Here is a 22,631-nt window from a genome sequence, read left to right as displayed (position 1 = left end):
CATAGGAACTTTCCCGGGCCCCCCTGGGGTGAGACTAAAGTTAAACAGTGTGACCTGTGTTTTAAGACATAAGCCGATAATTGGAGGCATGAACTATCAAATTTATACATCATGTTAAAGGTGAAAATTACCCCGGGTCATCACCAGGAGGTCAGCAAACGGCTAATGGATCCTCCCGTGATGTTTTTGGTTGTTTCTTTTGGTTACCTGAGGCATTGTAACAGTGTCCAATGAGACGTGGGTAAAGCCTGAGTCATTGTAACGGTGTCCAATGAGACGTGGGTAAAGCCTGAGACATTGTAAAGGTGTCCAATGAGACGTGGGTAAAGCCTGAGACATTGTAACGGTGTCCAATGAGACGTGGGTAAAGCCTGAGACATTGTAACAGTGTCCAATGAGACGTGGGTAAAGCCTGAGGCATTGTAACGGCGTCCAATGAGACGTGGGTAAAGCCTGAGGCATTGTAACGCTGTCCAATGAGACGTGGGTAAAGCTTCCATTCTAAATGACTTGGGAACGATGCAAGTTGGGAACCCAGCATGCAATGCCCGCTGTCATAGTATACCCGTTTTAACCGTCTGTTTGTGCCCATATATGGAGATCTCTGTATCTGTCTGGAGAGTGCAAACTGACTGTGAAAAGTGGAAGTAATCAAATGGCAGGTGTGGGGTTGCCATGGCAACCAATTGGCTGAGGCAGAGAATGGTACCAGGTGAGGCTGAGTGGACTTTAGGCTCATTAGGTCCACTGGCAGAGCCTGACCAGAGGCCTTTTGTGGTGGTTCTGGACAACCGTGTGTCAGAACCGACTCGTGGGGGGGGTGGACACTGCACTCCCTGTGGGGGGGGGGGGGGGGGGGGGGGGTTGGACACTGTGGAACACCTGTGTCACCATTAGAAGTCAGTGGGGCGAAGAGTTCTCGAGGTACGTGGATGTGCGTACACACGTGCACACACACAGAGACGTAGACGTGCGTACACACGTGCACACACAGAGACGTAGACGTGCGTACACACGTGCACACACAGAGACGTGGTGCATTTATGGAAGGATATATATTTGTTTCCCCTGGACTGGAGCGCGCGCAACAATTCTACTTATGTACAATTTGGAGATTCCTGGAACAAAATATGTTCAGCTGGAGGTCAGAGGTCAAACCCTATCAATGTGGAGGTCAGAGGTCAAACCCTATCAACCTGGAGGTCGGAGGTCAAACCCTATCAACCTGGAGGTCGGAGGTCAAACCCTATCTTGGGCTCTTTAGCACATCAAGGTTTGATTGACAGATTGTCACTGTGCTTCTTATATACATCATCAGTGTGATGTCACCATGATGTCATGAGGAGTCACTCATGACCAAATATGGAGTCCATGATGTCAGGCGTACTGGCGACGGTGCATGGTAACCATGACAACCTGGACTCACTCAGACATGTGGAGTAACCATGGCGACCTGATGTGACCCTCGCTCGCATCGAGACTCTATCTCTGCTCACACAGAAACACTGAGGAGCCACGCCACAACCTGAACCCAACGCAGAGGGGTTCAGTGGACGTGGTCTGGAAGGTGTGCAGGTGAGTCAGAGTGTCCTCTGAGGACACGTCATAGAAGGACAGAGTCCCAGCGGGACGGTCCACATACACTGCTACTCTGAAGACCCCGTCCTCCCTGTCCTCACGGTCAGCATCCACTGCTGCTCTGATGGAGCGTCTAGAGGGAACGACAGGGAGGTCAGTGCTCTGACCATTGTGACTGACATAGTAACTGTCATAACACTCCAGACTCCATGACATGCCATTGTATCCAAGACAACAGTCATCACCACGTCCTTTCCTGCTGATTGCTCTGTCAGTCCCTGCTATATGGACCCCTCCACTGCACTCTACCTCAGAGTAGCAGCGTTCGCTCACACTCTCTGCACTCAGAACCTGATGATATCCATCAAACCTCTCTGTATGATCAGGATACTGATGAGGTCGTCCCTCCACCCGTGTGACCTTCCTGTTGTCCTCAGACAGAGTGAGGTCACAGTGTGCTGTGTTTGTGTCCAATGAGAGACGCTGGGAATCTGATGAGAAAACACACAGTAACCATTAATTACATCATTCACTGACACACACACACGTTTGCACCAAGTCTCTCTCACACACGCACGCACGCACACACACACGCACGCACGCACACACACACACACACACACTTATATTCAAAGATTTGAGGCACATTTTCACGATTTTTCAAAAATAGCTAAAGTATAACATAATGCTTTAAAGCACCAAAAGGTTCCTGCCCATTATGGGTTAAAACATAATGGAAGTTTGACATCTTTGCCTGCCATAGGATGTTAATGGTCACAAGAAACCCCTATAAAAAAGCCCAATACTTTCAGCCGGTCAGCAAGTGGATTCATGAATGTATGTATATAGACAATATTTTAGGGCAATAAAAAAAGACTATATTCCCACCCGTAAACCTCGACTGCCGGACTACTAGATAAGGAGGTTAAATGGGAGGCTATTGTGCAGTCAAAGTTACCAATACAAGCTAGTTAATTCAGCATTCTTTTATTGAGCGGTCAGGCCGGTATGGTAGGCCTCAGGCCTAGCAATATAGGCCTCAGGCCTACCATATCTGGCCCACATTCAAATATGTGAGTGAGAACACGTGAGTGAGTGTTTGTCATTCCGATCTCCCACATATTTCTATTGACTGGCTTTATCTCTCAGCCAAGGCTGTAGTTGTCTGCAACGTGTCACTAAGGAGTATGAAATCCTTGTTTGACCAACACGCACACGCCTGAAGATGCACTGTGTGCACGCCAGACTGCGTGCTTGACAAACTACAATGTGAAAGCAAACCCAGCCAACAATGTTACAACTACAGCCCTGAAGTCTACCAAACTATACAGTAGGTGTTAAAAAACTCTGTATAAGATGTCAATAGTGAGAGATACTCACGTCCTTGAATGAGATGAGGATTGAACCGATCTTCTCCACCATGTTTCACTCTGTAGGAAGTAGAACAACAATGGATCAATGTCTGACTGTCTAACACAACGTCTCCACTAGCTGACACTACAGTGTTTCACTCTGTAGGAAGTAGAACAACAATGCATCAATCATCACATGTCTGAAACTAGCAAAATAGTGGTGATGCCCCACAAACATTACCCACACATAGTAAAGGGTTCTCCTGTAAACCGGGCCCCACAACAGGGTCTACTCACTTGAGATTCTCCAGCCCAGCAGAGAGCAGCATCTTCATTCCTGACTCATTCACCATGTTGAGACTCACGTCCAATTCTCTCAGATGGAGGGAGGGATTAGAAGTTAGAGCTGAGGCCAGAACTTCACAGCATCTCTCTGTCAAGAAGCAGTTCTCCAGTCTAAATGAAGAATACAACCAGATGAGAGAGAGAGAGAGAGAGAGAGAGAGAGAGAGAGAGAGAGATAATGTGATTCACATTGCATGTGAATAACATACTACCACCATCATAACTACATCATAATCACTTACTATAACAGAACTTTACTTAACCAAATAAAAATAAAAATGTTAAATGAATCTGACCTGAGAGTCTCCAGACAACAGTTTGGGCTCTTCAGTGCAGCACAGATGAGATCCAGTCCAGAATCCTTCAAGACGTTTCCACTCATGTCCAGTTCTCTCAAATGGGACGGATTGGAGCTGAGAGCTGAAGCCACAACTTCAACGTGTTTCTCTCCGAGGTCACAGCCAACAAGTCTGTAATTACAGATTAAATGTAAAATCAGAGATGATCAAAACAGAACAGACCATGTTCACTGTCAAGGAGGTTCCCTGTGGTGCTGTCTGAAATGTGTGTGTTTGGATACTTTTCTAACTAAGCAAATAGAGGCAGTGAGTAACACATTTAATTTAAATGTGCTCATAACTTTCCAGTGTTGTCATTTGATTGTAATACAAACATTAAATAATTAAAACGATCCCAACTCGCTGCTGTTGTTCCACTCTATGGCAGTGAAGTGAAGAAATGTTCTGTCAACAGATGAACAGTCTGTACGACTGCATGCCATGGCAAAATCACCCTGATATCACTAAATATACTAAACACAAATCACACTTGAATTGGATTGCAATACTAATATATGTATATAAATATGAAGTGAGGGTCTCTCTCTCTCTCTCTCTCTATGAATGAATGAATTAATGAAGTATATAGTGATCTAACATGTTAACATCCACACTACTAACCTGGCTGTCGTGCAGTTCCTCACAGCTGGGACCAGTCTCCGTCCCCCCTCCTTTGATGTGTTGTATTTCTGCAGGTCCAACTCCTCCAGAACCTCCTCTGACATCAGCAGCATGGAGGCCAGAGCTGAACACTGGGGCACAGTGAGTTCCATCCCTGAGCTGTTCTCTGACTCCAGGTACTGTTGGATCCCCCGACTGACTGACGGGTCGTTCATCTCCATCAGACAGTGGAAGATGTTGATACATCTGTCAGGAGAGGCATCATCCATCTCCTTCAGGTTGTCGATGACTCTCTGGATCTCCTCTGGACTGTTCTCTGTCTGACCCAGCAGACCTCCTAACAGACTCTGGTTGGACTGCAGTGAGAGACCATGAAGGAAGCGGACAAAGAGGTCCAGGCGACCACTCTCACTCTGCAGGGTTTTCTTTATAGCAGCCTTCATGAAGTCAGACAGGGAACTGTCACTGTTGAAACCATCATCTCCCAGGAATGTATTCAGGACCTCCGTGTTCTTCTGAGTGAAACAGTGGGACAGGTAGACTGCAGCCAGAAACTCCTGGAAGCTCAGATGAACGAAGCAGTAGACCGTTTTGTGGAAGAACAAACCGTCTTCTTTGAAGAACTTTGTGCAAAAGCCCAGGTTCTTCAAGTCCACGTTCACATCAAGACCACACGCCTTCAGGTCCTCCTCATAGAAAATGATGTTGCCTTTGTCCAGTTGGTGAAACGCCAGCTTGCCCAGCTTCAGAAGAACTTCTCTTGCATACTTTATGAGCTTCCCTCTGTCTGCCTCGCCTTGTTTAGGATTCTCCCGCTGTATCACACACATCAGGAAGTGGCAGAACAGCTCAACCAGGGTTTTGGGCAGCCTGAATGTCGTCCCCATGTTCTTCACCATGTTCTTCACAACGGTAGCAAGGATCCAACAGAAGACTGGGATTTCACACATGGTGAGGAGGATCTTTGATTCTTTGATCTGTGAGAGGATTGATCTGGCCTGGGTCTCATCACTGAACGTCTTCTCGAAGAACTCCTTCTTCTGGTCATCTCTGATGAACCCTCGTACTTCTGTCATCCTGTTTACAAACTCCTTAGGGATCTGATTGGCTGCTACAGGTCGCGAGGTTATCCAGATTCGAGCAGAGGGGAGGAGCTCTCCCTTGATGAGGTTTACAAGGAGATCTTCCACTGGGTAAGAGTTGTTGACATTCATGAGGCCAATTTCTTTGCTGAAATCAAACTGAAAGTTATTTTCATCATAACCATCCAGAACAAACATGACTTTGAAGGGGCTGTTGCTGTAGTCTCCTGACTTCTGCAATTCAGTGAAGATAAGATTAAGAACGTCTTCCTCAATACATCTGGTTTCCGCGATGCAGCTGTGAATTAGCTGTGCTAAAGTAAACTTCTGTCCCTTGAGCATATTTAACTGGCGGAACTTGAGCGGGAACACGAGGTGTGGGTCTTGGGGGAAACATCTCTTGGCCCAGTCGAACATAAATTTGTGTACGAGGATCGTTTTCCCAATTCCTGCACAGCCAACGGTCAGCACTGTTCTTATGATTCGTCCAGAAAGGTTTTTGAACATCTGAACAAGTTGGATTTCTGTTCCCTCTCCTGCCTTCTTCATCTCCATCTGTCTGGCCTCATGATGGCTGTGGATGTCTGTTCTTTGGATGTCTACATTGTAGAGCGGAGCGAAGACGTTTTCAAACACGACCTCAGACTGTGTGCCCAAATTTACACTCAGATATGTGCTGTTCATGTTGCGTTGAAGCTGCTCTTCATAGTCAGTGATGTGACGATATCCTGGTGTTCTCTTCAACAGACCTGTAGCGAACAAAGCAATTCTATGTTTAACAGCCTTGTCCACACACACACACACACACACACACACACACACACACACACACACCTCTCAGTTTGGCAGCTCTCAGTTTGGCAGCTCTGTGTCGTCTTTTCTTCTCTTCTTCTGTCAAAGCTGAAATGTGAGACAGTGATTGGTCAGTGAGATGTGAGACAGTGATTGGTCAGTGAGATGTGAGACAGTGATTGGTTAGTGAGATGTGAGACAGTGATTGGTCAGTGAGATGTGAGACAGTGATTGGTCAGTGAGATGTGAGGCAGTGATTGGTCAGTGAGATGTGAGACAGTGATTGGTCAGTGAGATGTGAGACAGTGATTGGTCAGTGAGATGTGAGACAGTGATTGGTCAGTGAGATGTGAGGCAGTGATTTGACAGTGAGGAGACTCTATAGGATCATTCTCGTCTTCACATAATGACACAGAGATGGATGGATTTATATCAATATAGATTGTAAATAAATCTAGTTAAAAATAAATTAAAGACTCACGAGGTTTCTTGTTCCAGATTAAAGTTGCCAGTGCTACTGCGTACATGAAGAGAGTAACAATAATCCCACGTCTTAATCCTCTGCCTGGTGGTCCTTTAGCTGAAAGACAGAAATAGAAAACATAAATAGAAAAGAAAATCTCTTTAAAAAAAAATGTAATTTCCCTGCGAATGCTTCCTAGCAAAACAGGACGTGAACAGATCCACTTCCGGGTTGCACCATCTAGCTCCACCCCCCTCATAGAGTTGTGGGAGGAGTTTCAAGACAATCAGACAAACCGGAAGTAGGAATTATAGTTCCATGGAAGTGGAAGTCCGTACGGCCAGCCACCTGGTTTGGGACCTTATGCTGCAAACTGGAGTAATGGCTGTTTAACCCATTTAGACCTGAGGACGATTCTACAAATGTCTTCTAAATCCTGACAGTTTTCTGAAAAACCCTCATGTTTCTAAAACGGGTAGTCCCAATACTTGATTCTGATTGGCTGGTTAACGTCACGTGACCGGTGTAAATTACACCGATAACCCACACCTTCAATCACTTTATATCATTCCTAGCTGATTCCGCATCTCTGTAGCTGTACTGGGGAAGGGGCGCGCTTGATTGCCTTACGAACCCATGCCGTGCGGGCGTGTAAGCACCGCCCGGCTCATACGGCGCTATTCTCCGGCACATAAGCTACTTGCCGAGCAAAACAAGGAAGTGAAGTTTATTAGGTTAATATTGCTATATGTTTGTAACCGTTTTAGAAAAGCAATAAGCCACTCGAGGCCCCGGCTTACCGGGTATTTTACAATGGCTGGGGGGTTTACAATGGCCCCCAGCCATTGTAAAATACCCGGTAACCTGAGACCTCTCGTGGCTTATTGCTTAATTCTATGTCAGTGGTTCTCAAACTTGTTCATGTCAAGGAGCCAATGGCTGCACAGAATTATCTGTAATTGGCCACCGACCCCATCTCCAAATGTGTTGTTCCAGGGACCCCCACCCAGAAGCAAATATTTGAGTTACGTATTCAAAGCTTTGCGGCAGATTTTCACGATATTTCAAAAATAGCAGACCTACAAGCTCGTAGCACGGCACTCGGTGCCGCGCTACGGCTTTAAGTCCAGCTTTAAGTCCAGCTTTAAGTCCAGCTTTAAGTCCAAAAATCTGAAACAAACACACACACACACACACCTTTGTAAAGCGGGTTGTCTACAGCGTCGCTCTGCTCCACACTGAACCAGTTCTTTATCGCACAGGATATTCTTTTAGCTTTTCTCCCTTCCTCGTCGTCGCTGATCGTCACCGTCCGGGAGTCGGGTCCGTTCCATTCCTCATCGTTGTATATCCTGGTCTCGTTGGGTTTGGGTCGAGTCCATTTCTCACCGTGGAACCTCCATCGATAGACGACCACGCCCCACTCTGTGACGTCTCCCAATACGATGCACTGCAGCGTGCAGTTGCTGGAGTTGGAGTCACATGGTGCCACGATGGATAGCTCTGGATGTGGGACTCTCTCTGTTGAGGACACAGAATGAAGACATGAAGAATGAAGGCACCACACATCTATTTATGAACACACGCACACGCATGTGCAGGCACGCGCACATGCACACACCCACACGCTGAGGCAACTGCAACCTGCTGATCCTGAACTGACCTCATGCTTCCTTCTATGCATGAGGAGTCCAAGCCCCTTCTTTTCACCCGACAGGAGAGGGAGTTTGAGTTTCCCCAGTTGGAAACGTAGCGCGTGGAAGGAACGCGAACACGTTATTCCAAGCAGTTATTCCTTTCCCCTCCATCAGGAGCCCCGGCTGGCCAGAGGGAGGCGGTATAGAGACCAGTTCCTTTCCCCTCCATCAGGCGCCCCGGCTGGCCAGAGGGAGGCGGTATAGAGACCAGTTCCTTTCCCCTCCATCAGGCTGGAGGGAATCGACGCCCCTTTCTTCAACATTTCAACAACAGTGTTGCCATGTCTGCTTGTTATAAGTGACTTTGGGAATGTAAATATTTGTAGTTGCGGGCAATGTTCCCCCTAAGGTGCGCCCGTGCGCACGCGCACATGGCCAAATGCTCTCGCGCACAACTGAAATCTGTCGCACTCAGACACCGACGCTGGTGTAAAATAAATAAAAAAAGTTCTCTTTTTTTTTAATGGCGCAGTCATACTCCTCCTGTGTATGACTGCGCCGTCGAACTTAGAGGTGGAGACAGCCGGAGCAGGCAGCACTGCAGTCAGTGTTAATGAAACCCCAAGAACCAGATAAGATCGCGTTGCGCCTGAGGACCCGTGCGTTGATGGGACATTTAGATCTAAAAAGGCGAACGGATGGAAGTGTGGATAAAAGCACGGCTGTGCGCAACAACAACAACAACAACAACGAGAGGGGGACTAACGTTAGCTTCGCGTTAGCTGGTTAGCTAACGTGGTTATCACTACAGCACAACAAGCCTGCAGTCCGGTGTACTTGTGAATGAAACAACATGTGGAAGCTAACGTTCATCTCTAGTGGTCTAGTCCCATATGGAACCTCTCTCTGTAATTCTCTAATCTGTTAATACAGCTTTCTTCAATCAATCAATCCCTCTGCTATGTAGAGCTACATATAATAATAGCCCATAGCTGGCGTAGTAGGGGCCATAAGGGGCTGCTCGACAATCTGAGAAACTAGGAGTTCAAAGACACACCAACAAACTCGTCTTAGTGTGTGTGTGTGTGTGTGTGTGTGTGTGTGTGTGTGTGTGTGTGTGTGTGTCAATAAAGTTTACGTTTTCTCATGCCCCCCATGTAAAGCAATATCGAGTATTCATATACCAGTCGTTCTCAACCTGTGGGTCCCCACATGATTTGGGGGGGGGGGGGGGGGGACCTCAGATGACAGTGAAGTGACAATTTAAGGACTTTCAAGACTTCTAGAATACCTCAAAGCCAAAGGCTCTAAAAGAAAAATACCATTACTGCATCAAAGGTAATCAGCAAACCATGCTATAAAAACTGGTCAAACATTGGCCATATTATTAAATAATAAAGAAAGAGGCAACAATAGTGAAAATAGCCGATCTACAAGTTCACAACGAGTTTGTAGATTGGCTATTTTCACAATATTTATCTGTGGAACCATTCTGTTGCTTGTCTGGGTGGGGGGTCCCCAGTTCAAATGATTACTTTGGGGGACCACAGCCTGAAAAGGTTGAGAACCACTGATATGTAGACTAACTGAATATTCCTAGCCTTGATACAAAATAAAAATGTTGTAACTTGCGTAACCTTATGTAACTATTCATTAATTCACTCGTAGGCCTATACCAAAATCCATTTGGAAAAAAGAAAAAAATCACACCTGTGTGAAGTGAGGGGCGCTCACTTCGCATTATCTAACGTTTGGATAGTTGGTGTCAAGGTAGCCTGAGCTAATGTGTTAGGTTTCTGGTCTAGAGGGGCGGGTCGCGGCTCAGATTTGCGCACGCCCTGATTGGATCTCATCGATCTGTCCGTCACCCCCGGCCCCTCCTTTCCCCCCTAGTGCAGCGCTACGTCACATCATTTGGAGCGACGCCCACCCGGAAGGGTTGACTCCCACTTTTAGACCAGAGCGGCCAATGCGTTCCTCCAGGCTTTCAATTTTTGCACCAACAAAAATGAAAGCCTGGTACTGAGGCTAGTGTCAAGGTGACGTAATGTTTGCTCAGTAGTTGCTGATGTCTGCTCAGGAGGTTTGAGTGTTTGCTCAGACCAAAAACAATTTGAGGGAACATTGGTTGCGGGTAGTGTTTTTGGGGGCTTGTTTCTAAAGTGTAGGCCCCTAGTTGCTTATTTGGGCTTGTTGTTTCTAAAGTGCAGTTGTTTATTTGGTCTTGTTTCTAAAGTGTAGTTGTTTATTTGGTCTTGTTTCTAAAGTGTAGTTGTTTATTTGGTCTTGTTTCTAAAGTGTAGTTGTTTATTTGGGCTTGTTTCTAAAGTGTAGTTGCTTAGTTGGTCTTGTTTCTAAAGTGTAGTTGTTTATTTGGTCTCGTTTCTAAAGTGTAGTTGTTTATTTGGTCTCGTTTCTAAAGTGTAGTTGTTTATTTGGTCTCGTTTCTAAAGTGTAGTTGTTTATTTGGTCTTGTTTCTAAAGTGTAGTTGTTTATTTGGTCTTGTTTCTAAAGTGTAGTTGTTTATTTGGTCTTGTTTCTAAAGTGTAGATGTTTATTTGGTCTTGTTTATAAAGTGTAGTTGTTTATTTGGTCTTGTTTATAAAGTGTAGCTGTTTATTTGGTCTTGTTTCTAAAGTGTAGTTGTTAATTTGGTCTTGTTTCTAAAGTGTAGTTGTTTATTTGGTCTCGTTTCTAAAGTGTAGTTGTTTATTTGGGCTTGTTTCTAAAGTGTAGTTGTTTATTTGGTCTTGTTTCTAAAGTGTAGTTGCTTAGTTGGTCTTGTTTCTCAATGTTGTATAAACCAGTGGTTCTCATTTTCAGGCCATAACCCCCCAAAATGAATGTATTTGTCTGCGGACCCCCATCTGAACATATTTCCTGTCAGGGACCCGTATCGCTGCGGTGCGCCAGGGGAGTAGAACAAATCATAAAGGACAGACAATAACAGATCCATAAAGACGAGTCATACTTACTCATCTCTTTAAGCAGGTAAGTCTTGCCGTGAAGTCTCTCGTTGATCTCCACAGAATACCGCCCGATGTCTTCTGCGGTCATGTTGTCGATGACCAGCCGTCCGGTGTCTGGGTCCAGTGTGGAGCGGTGTCTAAACGTCCCGTAGTAATCCAGACCATCAACCAGATACCACTCCGCTACCAAGTCGCCTCCGTGCCTCCACAGGATGCTGGTGACGGCTGCAGGAACAGAGCGGTAGTCTGGGAACAGTTCCACGCGGATGCCTCCGCCTCGTGGTGGAAGGTATTTCACTCTGTCGTCTCTTGGCTCTCCAGCTTTAAATGAATACATGTTGGTGTTCTTTAGTGTTTTTGATATTTCAAAGCCCAGAATAACCACCTTTTTTTTTTTAAAGGCCCAACACACACGGTTATGGTTATGAATATGAACATTAAATCTTACCAACACGGAGCTGGATGGTACTGTAGCCCACGTGTGGAACGAAACAGCGGTAGGTCCCGATGTCCAAGAGCCTCACCCCGGTCAGCCTCAGGGAGATGTTACCGTGTTGCAGCTCCTCGTGAAACAGGAACGTCCTCCGTTTGTACAAGAGGTTCACGACGGTGGTAATGGGACGTCCATCTTGGAAAACGTAAACGTTTGGTGGGTTCAGGTCAGCTCTGGTCCACAACACTGACCGTCTCTCCATGTTGAGCGGAGGGTCAACGAGACACGGAAGGATCGCCTCGCCTCCCAGTATGGCCAGCACAGGTTGAGAGGACCCGTTGACCTGGAGTCCTAAAAACACAACCCAAATGAGATATACTTTATTGTCCCACGAGGGGAAAGGAAAGGAAAGGTAGGCAGTTTAGTGACCAGGATTACTGCATGTTTTTGTGAGGGTACCTACCCTAGTGGACACGGGGAGAACATGCAAACTCCACACAGAAAGGCCCTTTCGCCAACCCCGCCTTCGGGTATGGGCACTGATGACGCGGAGGAGGAAACACGCCGCCAGCACCCACAGCGCCCCGAGCAGGAATCGAACCCAGGACCTTCTAGCTGTGAGGCGACAGCACTACCAACTGTGCCACCGTGCCCTCCCCAAATGTACTTTTTAATGTTTGTTTTCCTTCTCTTTTCTTCCCTGGCGGATCTCGAAGCTACAGATCTCGAGATTAATGATCTAGTGCATTTATTTGCAATTTGTTTTATTCCATTTATAATAAAAGAAGTACCGGTATATTCAATTGCAATAGTATTACTATTCTGATTCATTGTATCACCCATAATAATAATAATAATAATAATAATACAAATATTAACCCATTTAGGCCTGACGTCGAAATTTATAAAATGTCTTTGCGCCACATTTTCACGATTTATTAAAAATGAGCAGACCTACAAGCTCGTAGCGCGCCACTCGGTGGCGCGCTACGAGCTTGTAGGTCTGGGGCCTATTTCACGAAACTTGGATTAGAGATTAAGCCGGGCTTTAACACATATCCTGGCTTAATATATCCTGGATCAGTGTTTAACCGGTTTCATGAAAGCTGGTTGATCTTGCCAGATTAACTTAACCAGTTAACCTGGATATGTTGAGGCTTGATTCGGTTTCATGAAAGTGATGCTACATAAGTTACCATGGAAACTAATGCTTTGGACTTAGCCTGCTCCGGACCAGGCTAACAGCCTGGTTTAACCTAATCCTGATGTCTTTACTGTTCATTAAGCAGTCAAACTGATCACAAACCAATGATGTTTTCCAGATTTATTCAATTATTATGGGTTTATGTTGCCTTATTTGTATCGGTCTGCATTAAAGGACTAATTTAAGCACTATATAAAATCAAATAACCAAAATATATCGGCTGCACAACATCATGACAGCTTGTGAGCTTGTAGATCAGCTGCTTTTGGTGAATGTTCCCCATGAATAGGTTTGCTGTCGTGCAAGTGCACGGTTAAGAAGAATTATTATATTATTATAATTTTTTTTTGTAAAAGTGAAAACCACTAAATATTACCATTACTCATTGTTTTACAACATATTACCATTGTAACGTTTCACCCACTACTAGTCCTACATACTTACACCTAGAAACCCCATTCAAACCTATTTAGGTTCATCCTACGGTGGACATGTGTGCCTGAAAAGGAATCTTTGAAATGTTTCATCGTTTTAGAAATATAGTGCTTTCAAATTTGAGACATTTATAGGCAGATAGTGGCACTTAAAAAAATCACTTTCACCTAGAAACTCCATTCACACTTTGTAAAATTCAGCTTACTGTGGAGACACATGCTGGAACTTTTTACTTTGAAATGTTTTGTAGTTTCTGAGTTATTTAACTTAAACGCCCAATGCATTCTCAATGGCAATAGCACAAACTTTGGCATGCTACATGAACCCATGACCCGGACCTGAGTTATGGCCAAATATCACAATGCGACAATATCATTATGCTTACAATATTAAGAATTCTGTTTTAAGTTAATAGTAGTGGTAAAATGTAAACTATATTTTTGGGGTAGTTAATCATTCAGTCTATCCACTATTGAGAGTATGTTCTCTCTTTAATTACAGCAGCAGTATTTATTTTAGAAGCTTAAGTCCTTGTATCAGTAAGTCTTGAATAGATTAGTAAAGATAATGAGATATACAGAAGGGGGCTGTAATGCAACTATTAAGGATGCAAACTGCCATAATACCGCATGAAGAAGAAGGATCAGTAAATCTGTGATCCACATAAGGGGTCTAGAGACAAAAAGCCAGACTGTCTATTAAGCCAGGCTTGCTGATCCCGGCTCGCCAAATCCACCAATTCTGAGCCTCGCTTGGCTTTAGTGGAACGGAATAAACCAGGCTGTAAAGATCAGGATTTAATAAGCCTGGCTTTGGCCTAAATCCTGGATTAGTTAATCCAAGTTTTGTGAAATAGGCCCCTGCTAATTTTGAAAATGAGCTTGTAGATCTGCTATTTTTTCAATAGCTAAATTATAACATAATGTTTAAAACACCAAAAGGGGTTCCCGCCCAAAATGGGAATAATAATAATAATAATAATAATAGTATTACTATTCTGATTCATTGTATCACCTATAATAATAATAATAATAATAATAGTATTACTATTCTGATTCATTGTATCACCAGTTGCTGTAGAATATATTTGCGATATGTGATATTTAATCACAAACGTAGGCTAAATATAATGCACGTGAGACACATTCATTGTGTCATTAACTCACAAACACATGTTTTATTAATAGGCTATTCATTAATTCCTGCCATGAAATATAAACACTTTTATTGAATTGCCGAAAAATACATGAAAACCTCATTAAGCAATTTATTGGACTGCTGTTTTTGTTAACACCAAACGTCCGTATTGTGAGCTTGTAGATCAGCTACTTTCGGTAATTCTTTACCAAAAGTAGCCGATCTACAAGCTCACAATACGGACTTCACGTTGCTTATAGATCTATTTTTGGTGTATGGTGTATTTCCCCCCCCCCCCCCCAGGCTTAGTGGGGGTTCATGTGGTTAATGCTGAGGATGTTTTCATATTGCTGGATAATATGGATATACTATTAATTTATTGATAATAATCATTAGGCCTATGTTTTAAGTGAATAACCTTTATCATAAACATATAGATATAGGCCTAAATGTTGTTTTAAGAGAATAACCTTTATCATAAACATATAGATATAGGCCTAAATGTTGTTTTAAGAGAATAACCTTTATCTTAAACATATAGGCCTAAATGTTGTTTTAAGAGAAGAACCTTTATCTTAAACATATAGGCCTAAATGTTGTTATAAGAGAATAACCGTTATCTTAAACATATAGACCTAAATGTTGTTTTAAGAGAATAACCTTTATCTTAAACATATAGGCCTAAATGTTGTTTTAAGAGAAGAACCTTTATCTTAAACATATAGGCCTAAATGTTGTTTTAAGAGAATAACCTTTATCTTAAACATATAGACCTAAATGTTGTTATAAGATAATAACCTTTATCTTAAACATATAGGCCTAAATGTTGTTTTAAGAGAATAACCTTTATCTTAAACATATAGACCTAAATGTTGTTTTAAGAGAATAACCTTTATCTTAAACATATAGGCCTAAATGTTGTTATAAGAGAATAACCTTTATCTTAAACATATAGGCCTAAATGTTGTTATAAGAGAATAACCTTTATCATAAACATATAGGCCTAAATGTTGTTTTAAGTGAATAGCCTTTATCATAAACATATAGATATAGGCCTAAATGTTGTTATAAGAGAATAACCTTTATCATAAACATATAGATATAGGCCTAAATGTTGTTTTAAGAGAATAACCTTTATCTTAAACATATAGGCCTAAATGTTGTTTTAAGAGAATAACCTTTATCATAAACATATAGACCTAAATGTTGTTATAAGAGAATAACCTTTATCATAAACATATAGGCCTAAATGTTGTTATAAGAGAATAACCTTTATCATAAACATATAGGCCTAAATGTTGTTTTAAGAGAATAACCTTTATCATAAACATATAGGCCTATACTATATACATAATCAGTAAAAATAAAATATCAAATTGTGCCTGATCTGCTGGGACCAGAGCACGTGGTGTGTATATGTATGACTAGCTCTTAATGATGACGTAAGAAATATGGTCATTTGTGGTCATTTGGTCCCAGCAAACCAGGCACAGATTTGCTGTTTTCTTGCATAAACATCAAATGGCGGGACAGCTGTCACGGTTTTTGGCGCAAAGTAACCACAGTATACCGCTAATCAACTTACAACTACACACTTTATACAGTATAGAGTATAGAGCAGTGGTAACCAACCTTTTCAAGCCCAAGAGCCCATTTTATTCCCAATTGTAAGCCAAGATCTACCACTAAAACGTGTTAGAAAAAACACTTTTTTTTTGCTATTTCTGACAGGCTCAATGCATGTGCACACATCCACACAAAGACTAAAGCTTAAATTAGAATAAAAACTTATAGTAAGTTATATTATCAATGTCGAATAATATTAAGACAAATGTATTAGAAATAAAAAATATTAGGACAAAATGCAAATAAACTTCTTTGAGTTTTTTTTAAATAAAACAAAATGCAAAGGACATGAATTGCTTTTACAGCACAATATTTTGTTTCTCATTTCAATGAATATTCACATTGGCAGATGTTCAAATGACATAGGCATAACATGACCATATATATTTGCACAGATATGGTGACAGGGTCAGCCCACCTTTAATGAGACTACTGTGACTGCACTTTATCTGCAAGCGTTTTGAAATCTGGTTCATATTTAGTGATTGCCAGTCTGAGGGTGTCATTAAGATGTGAGTCAGTCATACGAGTTCATGATAGCGTCCCCGACACGTTGAATACTAAACTTCTTTGTAAAGTTCGAACGCCAACTTTTAACCAAACGTGGGAGAAACACTGTGCACGGCTGCACGCACAAATAAAGAGTGCACTCGCTAAGGATGTGACGGTTTGAAAATTACAAAACCGGGTCGATATTGAATAAAAAACCGACCGAAACGGTAAAACCGACTTTGGCCACTGGAGGGCGCACTTGAGTCATTTTCGTTTTTTTCCATAGCGGTGTAAACACCATAATTTGGACAACAAAGTGACAGATTTAACACATTTGTCTTTATTTCTCAATGCTCACACAAATGGAAACAAGCCATAATGTTTTCTTGCCTACTTGGGATCAATTCTTTAAGCATTGTATTTGTATTAAACAATTAACGCATCGTGATGCATCTGCACCAGGCCAGCTATATAGGGTCCATGAGAGTCCAAAACATATCGCTGTCGTGTCCAGTGTCCAGTCCAAATGTGAGCAACTGTACCTACTGTTTAAAGCCACTGGCCGCTTGACTTTTCGCTGACGAGAAACCCCTCTCCCCTGTCGCGGGGTAAACAAAACGTCATATAGCACATGGCTAATGTGCCAGGGAGGAGGAGGAGGCGGCGCGACTGTAACTTTCTCCAGGCCAATAATGGATTTAATCATTCCAAATAGGTCTCTCCATTCATTGCTACGGTCGACATGCTCGTCTCGCTGTCTGTTTAGTTTTGACTAACGCAAAGCTACTGCTGCGCTGTGCAGAAGACTCGAAGAGCCATTGAAGTTGACTCCCAGATTTGCGACATTGAGGGGACAGAAAACTGAGCGCTCGAGCACTGTTCATGCAGCCTGGAGTTAAGCGGAGTGGGACTAGCTGGAGTTTAAGAGTTGAGATTGTAGAGCTTGTAGATCTGTCTGTTTTTGCAGCGCCGGTGTCGGGGTAACAAAATAAGAAATTACAGGCAGAGATGAAGGAACTGCCAAGCTGCAGCAAGCTACGCTAAGCTATTAGCTAAGTTAGCTAACATCACCACCATGGCTGGTGTTGTGTTAGCTTAGCAGCTAAGCCTTAGCTTCTTGCAATGCTATAGCATTCCCACTGTGCGGTCTCACGGTGCGGGAACTGTGGGCTGCTGCTTGGGGAGGAGAGCGGTTTCTACAGGCGGCTGCTATGACCTTGATTGTGTGCAACATGACAACTGTTTTAAAGTATTGTACAGTGACTATTGAAACTTTATTGTAAACAAACAACACTGTGTGGTCCACCCAGCTCCACCCCCCTGCCCCCATTCACTTGAAACCCACCTGGTGTGTGTGTACTGGGCTGCTGGCCGCTCTGCAGGCTACAACAGGCAGCCAGCAGTGAGCCTGAGCACCGCGGCGAGCGTTGCGACCGCTTCCGTCGGCAAACATAAAAATACGGTTTGGTCGGTTTAAATAAATTAATCCGGTTTACTAGATGAAAACGGATCGTTCCGGTTGAACCGGAAACCGTCACATCCTTAGCACTCGCGCACGCACTAGGGGTGCAACGGTTCAGTTAGACCACGGTTCGGTTCGAACCTCGGTATGGGGGCCACGGTTTCGGTTCGGTTTCGGTACAGTAAAATAAAAAAATCACACATTTGTGAAGTGAGTGGTGCAACTCTGTGTGGGGGTTCCCGGGGGGGGGGGGGGGGGCAGGCCGGTTCCGAAATGCCGCCCCGTGTCCGAAACGGCTGAGAAATGACAGAGTTCTGTGTGCCGGTCCCTCTACTGTACCCTCTACTGTACTGTACTGTAGCCTCCTGGCACACACAAAATCATCATATATACAGTTAATATGTGCGTGTGTTTGTGTGTGTGTGTGTTAGGTTGCAGGTACAGGTGGAAAAACAACCATGCTGCTTTCATGCTCATACCCACACACATAAGTCCAGGGACTGGCTTGCACCAAAAAAGTTTATTTATAGCATTTTCTTTTATTCTTTTTTTAGCATATATTATTTTATTAGGCATTTCTGCCTTTTCATTATTTTAAAGGGGGGAAAAAACCTTATATTGCTATTTTAATGTGCCTCATCAATATTATGTTCAAGGGAAAAATAATGCACCTATGCACTCACACGTGGTGCAGACTCAGCACATGCAGGGAGGAGAGGAGAGCGGGGGAGAGAGGGGAGGAATTCACAGCAGAGTGCCGTGTCGCACAGAAACATTTACAAAAGTTTACAATAAAGATCTCTGCATGCGATATTATGCTTATATTATTAGAAGAAGGGTTTCTATCTACAGTCATGGATTGGACAGGAGTATTTTGTTGGGACTTTTCAGACGGAATATTCTTCTCCTTCTCCGAAAAAACAACGAGTTGTTTTTGCTCTCTCTCTCCCTTTTAGCACTCAAACAGCGAGTGCAGATGCAGAAGCAGATCTGAACAAACTTAAAAAGATGCGTGCTTAGAAGCCTGTTCATTCGAGGTTACTCCGCTGTGTGTGTGTCTCTGTGTATGACGATCAATAATTATTCCACAGAGAGGTCTTTTCAAGAAGTTGTTTAAAGACGAGGGCTGGATTCTCCTCATCATGCCGTCTCTCTCTGTGTGTGTGTGTGTGTGTGTGTGTGTGTGTGTGTGTGTGTGTGTGTGTGTGTGTGTCTGTGGGGGGGGTGGGCCGACAGAGTGCTACACTTCTGTGACCGAAAGAGTGCTAGACTTCTTAGTAGGACGGTGTGTGACCGATAGAGTGCTAGACTTCTAAGTAGGCCGGTGTGTGACCGAGAAATACATTCTTCGCAGCTGTAAGAAATTAATTAATGCAAACCGAAATAGCGCGGTTCATTAGAGCGTATTGAACCGTGCATGCCGTACCGAACGGTTCGGTTTTAAACCGAAAACCGTTGCACCCCTAGCACGCACATGACGGATTATTATCGATCAAAACAATCCTTAGCGTCGCTTACAAAAGCATGTGTTGCACAGCATGAATGATAAGTAATCACCGACCTGGCTGGATAAATATCAGTGGTCCATATATCCATTATGTGACCTGCTTAACGAGCAACGGTAGACAGCCGAGTAAGTTAACAGCATAGTAAATGAATAGTCTACTGTAGCTGTGTGTCAGATGTTCTGTCTGAAGTAGTCAAAGCCAAGGAGAATGTTACAATTTAATTCACAATCGAGCATCTTGCCCTGCATCGAATATCCCATGATAGAACAGCAGGATAAAACGGATAGTCTGTCTATCATCCATGCATCCATGAGCTACGCGTCAAGCCCTGTCTAGGACCCACTTCCTTCAAAACTGTGGCTTTCTTGTTCCAATAGTTAGAATCTTCAACTCTCACTGTGTCATGTTTTGACAGCGGCACTAAACATTTTGACACTTTGTCATAGTGATATTTATCCAGCCAGATCGGTGATTACTTATCATTCATGCTGTGCAACACATGCTTTTGTAAGCGACGCTAAGGATTGTTTTGATCGATAATAATCCGTTATGTGCGTGCGCGAGTGCCGAGTGCACTCTTTATTTGTGCGTTCAGCCGTGCACAGTGTTTCTCCCACGTTTGGTTAAAAGTTGGCGTTCGAACTTTACAAATTAGTTTAGTATTCAACGTGTCGGGGACGCTATCATGCTGCGTTCACTCTGACGCTCTGTGCTGCCAACGGCTGATTCGGTCTGGTTTATTAAAGGACCACTTCACCACTTTTCAACCTATCTTCCTATAATAGGTCCTCACTAATAATCATGATAAAATGGCGCAATTTCTTTCTACTCGGTCTGCGTCTCATAGGAGGGCTGTGGGCAGTCCAGAAACCGTCTTCCAGTGACATCATCGATGGGGAATACAAGCTAATAGAAACTGCAGGCTTTCTAGTCCTGAAAAGTTGCAATGCGAAAATGGAAGCCGTCGTTCTCATGATAATGAAAATCTAAACATTTTTGTAAAGAAATCTTGTTTAAAAAATAATCTGCCTAATGATGATGTCACTGGAAGACTGTTTCTAAACTGCCCACAGCCCTCCTATGAGACACAGACCGAGTAGAAAAAAATCGTGCCATTTTATCATGATTATTAGTGAGGACCTATTATATGAAGATAGGTTGAAAAGTGGTGAAGTGGTCCTTTAACCAGGCTAGCTCTGTGCTGTCTGCGAGGGAACAACAGACACACAGGACACAGCCCATGAGCACAGAGTGCTAAAAGGGGGAGGGCCGAGGGCGGTGCGGTGGAAGCAAGGGGAACAGATCTTCAAGCTAAAATGCATCGAGCCTCTACACGTTGTTAGCTTGTAGATCTGCTCTTTTTTGCGAACGACATTCTGCTGTGTATTGGCTGGCTGCCCGTCAGTCTGACACTTCGGGATCGACTTGAAAGGTTCCCGCGAGCTACTGGTAGCTCGCGAACCCCTGGTTTGTTACCCCTGGTATAGAGTATATATGTATACGTATATAGTATATGCCTATATACTATATATATTTCTTACGTCATCATTTAGAGCTAGTCATACGTATACTATATACATAATCAGTCAAAAATAAAATAGCAAATTGTGCCTGATCTGCTGGGACCAGAGTATGTGGTCACGACTAGCTCTTAATGATGACGTAAGAAATATGGTCATTTGTGGTCATTTGGTCCCAGCAAACCAGGCACAGATTTGCTGTTTTCTTGCATAAACATCAAATGGCGGGACAGCTGTCACGGTTTTTGGTGCAAAGTAACCACAGTATACCGCTAATCAACTTACAACTACACACTTTACACAGTATAGAGTATAGAGTATATATGTATACGTATATAGTATATGCCTATATACTATATATATTATATACTATATATATTTCTTACGTCATCACCCCGGACAGTCCGGGGGTCCCCAGGGGGGGTCCCCAGAGACATGGCCAAAGCATGTCCGGGGGTCCCCAGGGGGGTCCCCAGAGACATGGCCAAAGCATGTAGGGGGTCCCCAGAGACACAGCCAAAGCATGTAGGGGGTCCCAAGAGACACAGCCAAAGCATGTAGGGGGTCCCCAGAGACACAGCCAAAGCATGTAGGGGGTCCCCAGGGGGGTCCCCAGAGACATGGCCAAAGCATGTAGGGGGTCCCCAGAGACACGGCCAAAGCATGTAGGGGGTCCCCAGGGGGGTCCCCAGAGACATGGCCAAAGCATGTAGGGGGTCCCCAGAGACATGGCCAAAGCATGTCCGGGGGTCCCCAGAGACACAGCCAAAGCATGTAGGGGGTCCCCAGAGACATGGCCAAAGCATGTAGGGGGTCCCCAGAGACATGGCCAAAGCATGTAGGGGGTCCCCAGAGACATGGCCAAAGCATGTAGGGGGTCCCCAGAGACATGGCCAAAGCATGTAGGGGGTCCCCGCAGAGGGGGTCCCCAGCCAAAAACGTTGAGTAGCCTATACCTGTACTAGCCTACTGGGCGGAATAATGGCAACCAGAACCGTTCTGAGTGAAACTCCTCTCTGTGCTCACTGGCCCTTAGGCTACTGAGGGGGTGGGGGGGGGGGGATCCACATTTTAACCTTTTATTTTGTACCTCTTCAATAAAGCATAGCCTAGACGCTAGAGCCTATCCTAGTCCTCTGGACAGCTAGTCACACACAATAGGCTACAGCGTTATAACTTATAAGTATAATAGCCTATTCAACTATACATTGAATCCATTTGGAACGAACAGTGAAAACCACACCTGTTTGTTTTCCCAGTGTACGTTTGGTTTCGTTTTCAGACGGTTAGTAAAAGTGAGTACTGTAAATGAGAATGAAGTGTAGGCCTACCTGTCACAGGTGTGTTACAGACGCTGCTCCACAGCACCAACAACATGTAGAAATTAATCCGCGACTTTAATGCTGTTAAAACTCCGTTTACTGCGAAGAACAGCGACAGCGAGTCGACCTCCATCTTTGTTGAGTCGTCTGGTAGACTGGTATCCTTCTGGCCCCTTCTGTTACTCTCACATTTCTTACTTTCAGTCTATCCCATTATTCCCATAAACCAGTTTATTTAATAAATCTGATCACCGTGCCTCTGTTATCCTCTGCTGCACCAATTAACTTATTGAAAGTGATTTCTTCAACTCCCA

At 43.9% G+C, this 22,631-nt stretch overlaps 1 protein-coding gene across 1 annotated transcript; it reads right to left on the bottom strand.

Moving 5' to 3' along the window:
- Positions 1 to 900: 900 nt before the first annotated feature.
- LOC310865224 (uncharacterized protein) lies at positions 901 to 22,516 on the bottom strand. Its single transcript, XM_083774250.1, has 11 exons — positions 22,327 to 22,516; positions 11,627 to 11,962; positions 11,185 to 11,499; positions 7,769 to 8,092; positions 6,590 to 6,688; positions 6,151 to 6,216; positions 4,235 to 6,065; positions 3,572 to 3,745; positions 3,228 to 3,386; positions 2,959 to 3,008; positions 901 to 2,069 (listed from the first exon to the last, which is right to left on the bottom strand). The coding sequence occupies exons 1-11, from the start codon at positions 22,448 to 22,450 to the stop codon at positions 1,483 to 1,485; spliced, it is 4,065 nt and encodes a 1,354-aa protein (XP_083630376.1). The 5' UTR covers positions 22,451 to 22,516; the 3' UTR covers positions 901 to 1,482.
- Positions 22,517 to 22,631: the final 115 nt, after the last annotated feature.

This window comes from Protomyctophum parallelum (genome assembly GCF_964188405.1).
Source record: "Protomyctophum parallelum genome assembly, chromosome: 10".
NCBI classification, from domain to species: domain Eukaryota; kingdom Metazoa; phylum Chordata; class Actinopteri; order Myctophiformes; family Myctophidae; genus Protomyctophum; species Protomyctophum parallelum.
The sequence above is the reverse complement of the archived record's forward strand: the minus strand, read 5'-3'. Positions and strand labels throughout refer to the sequence as shown.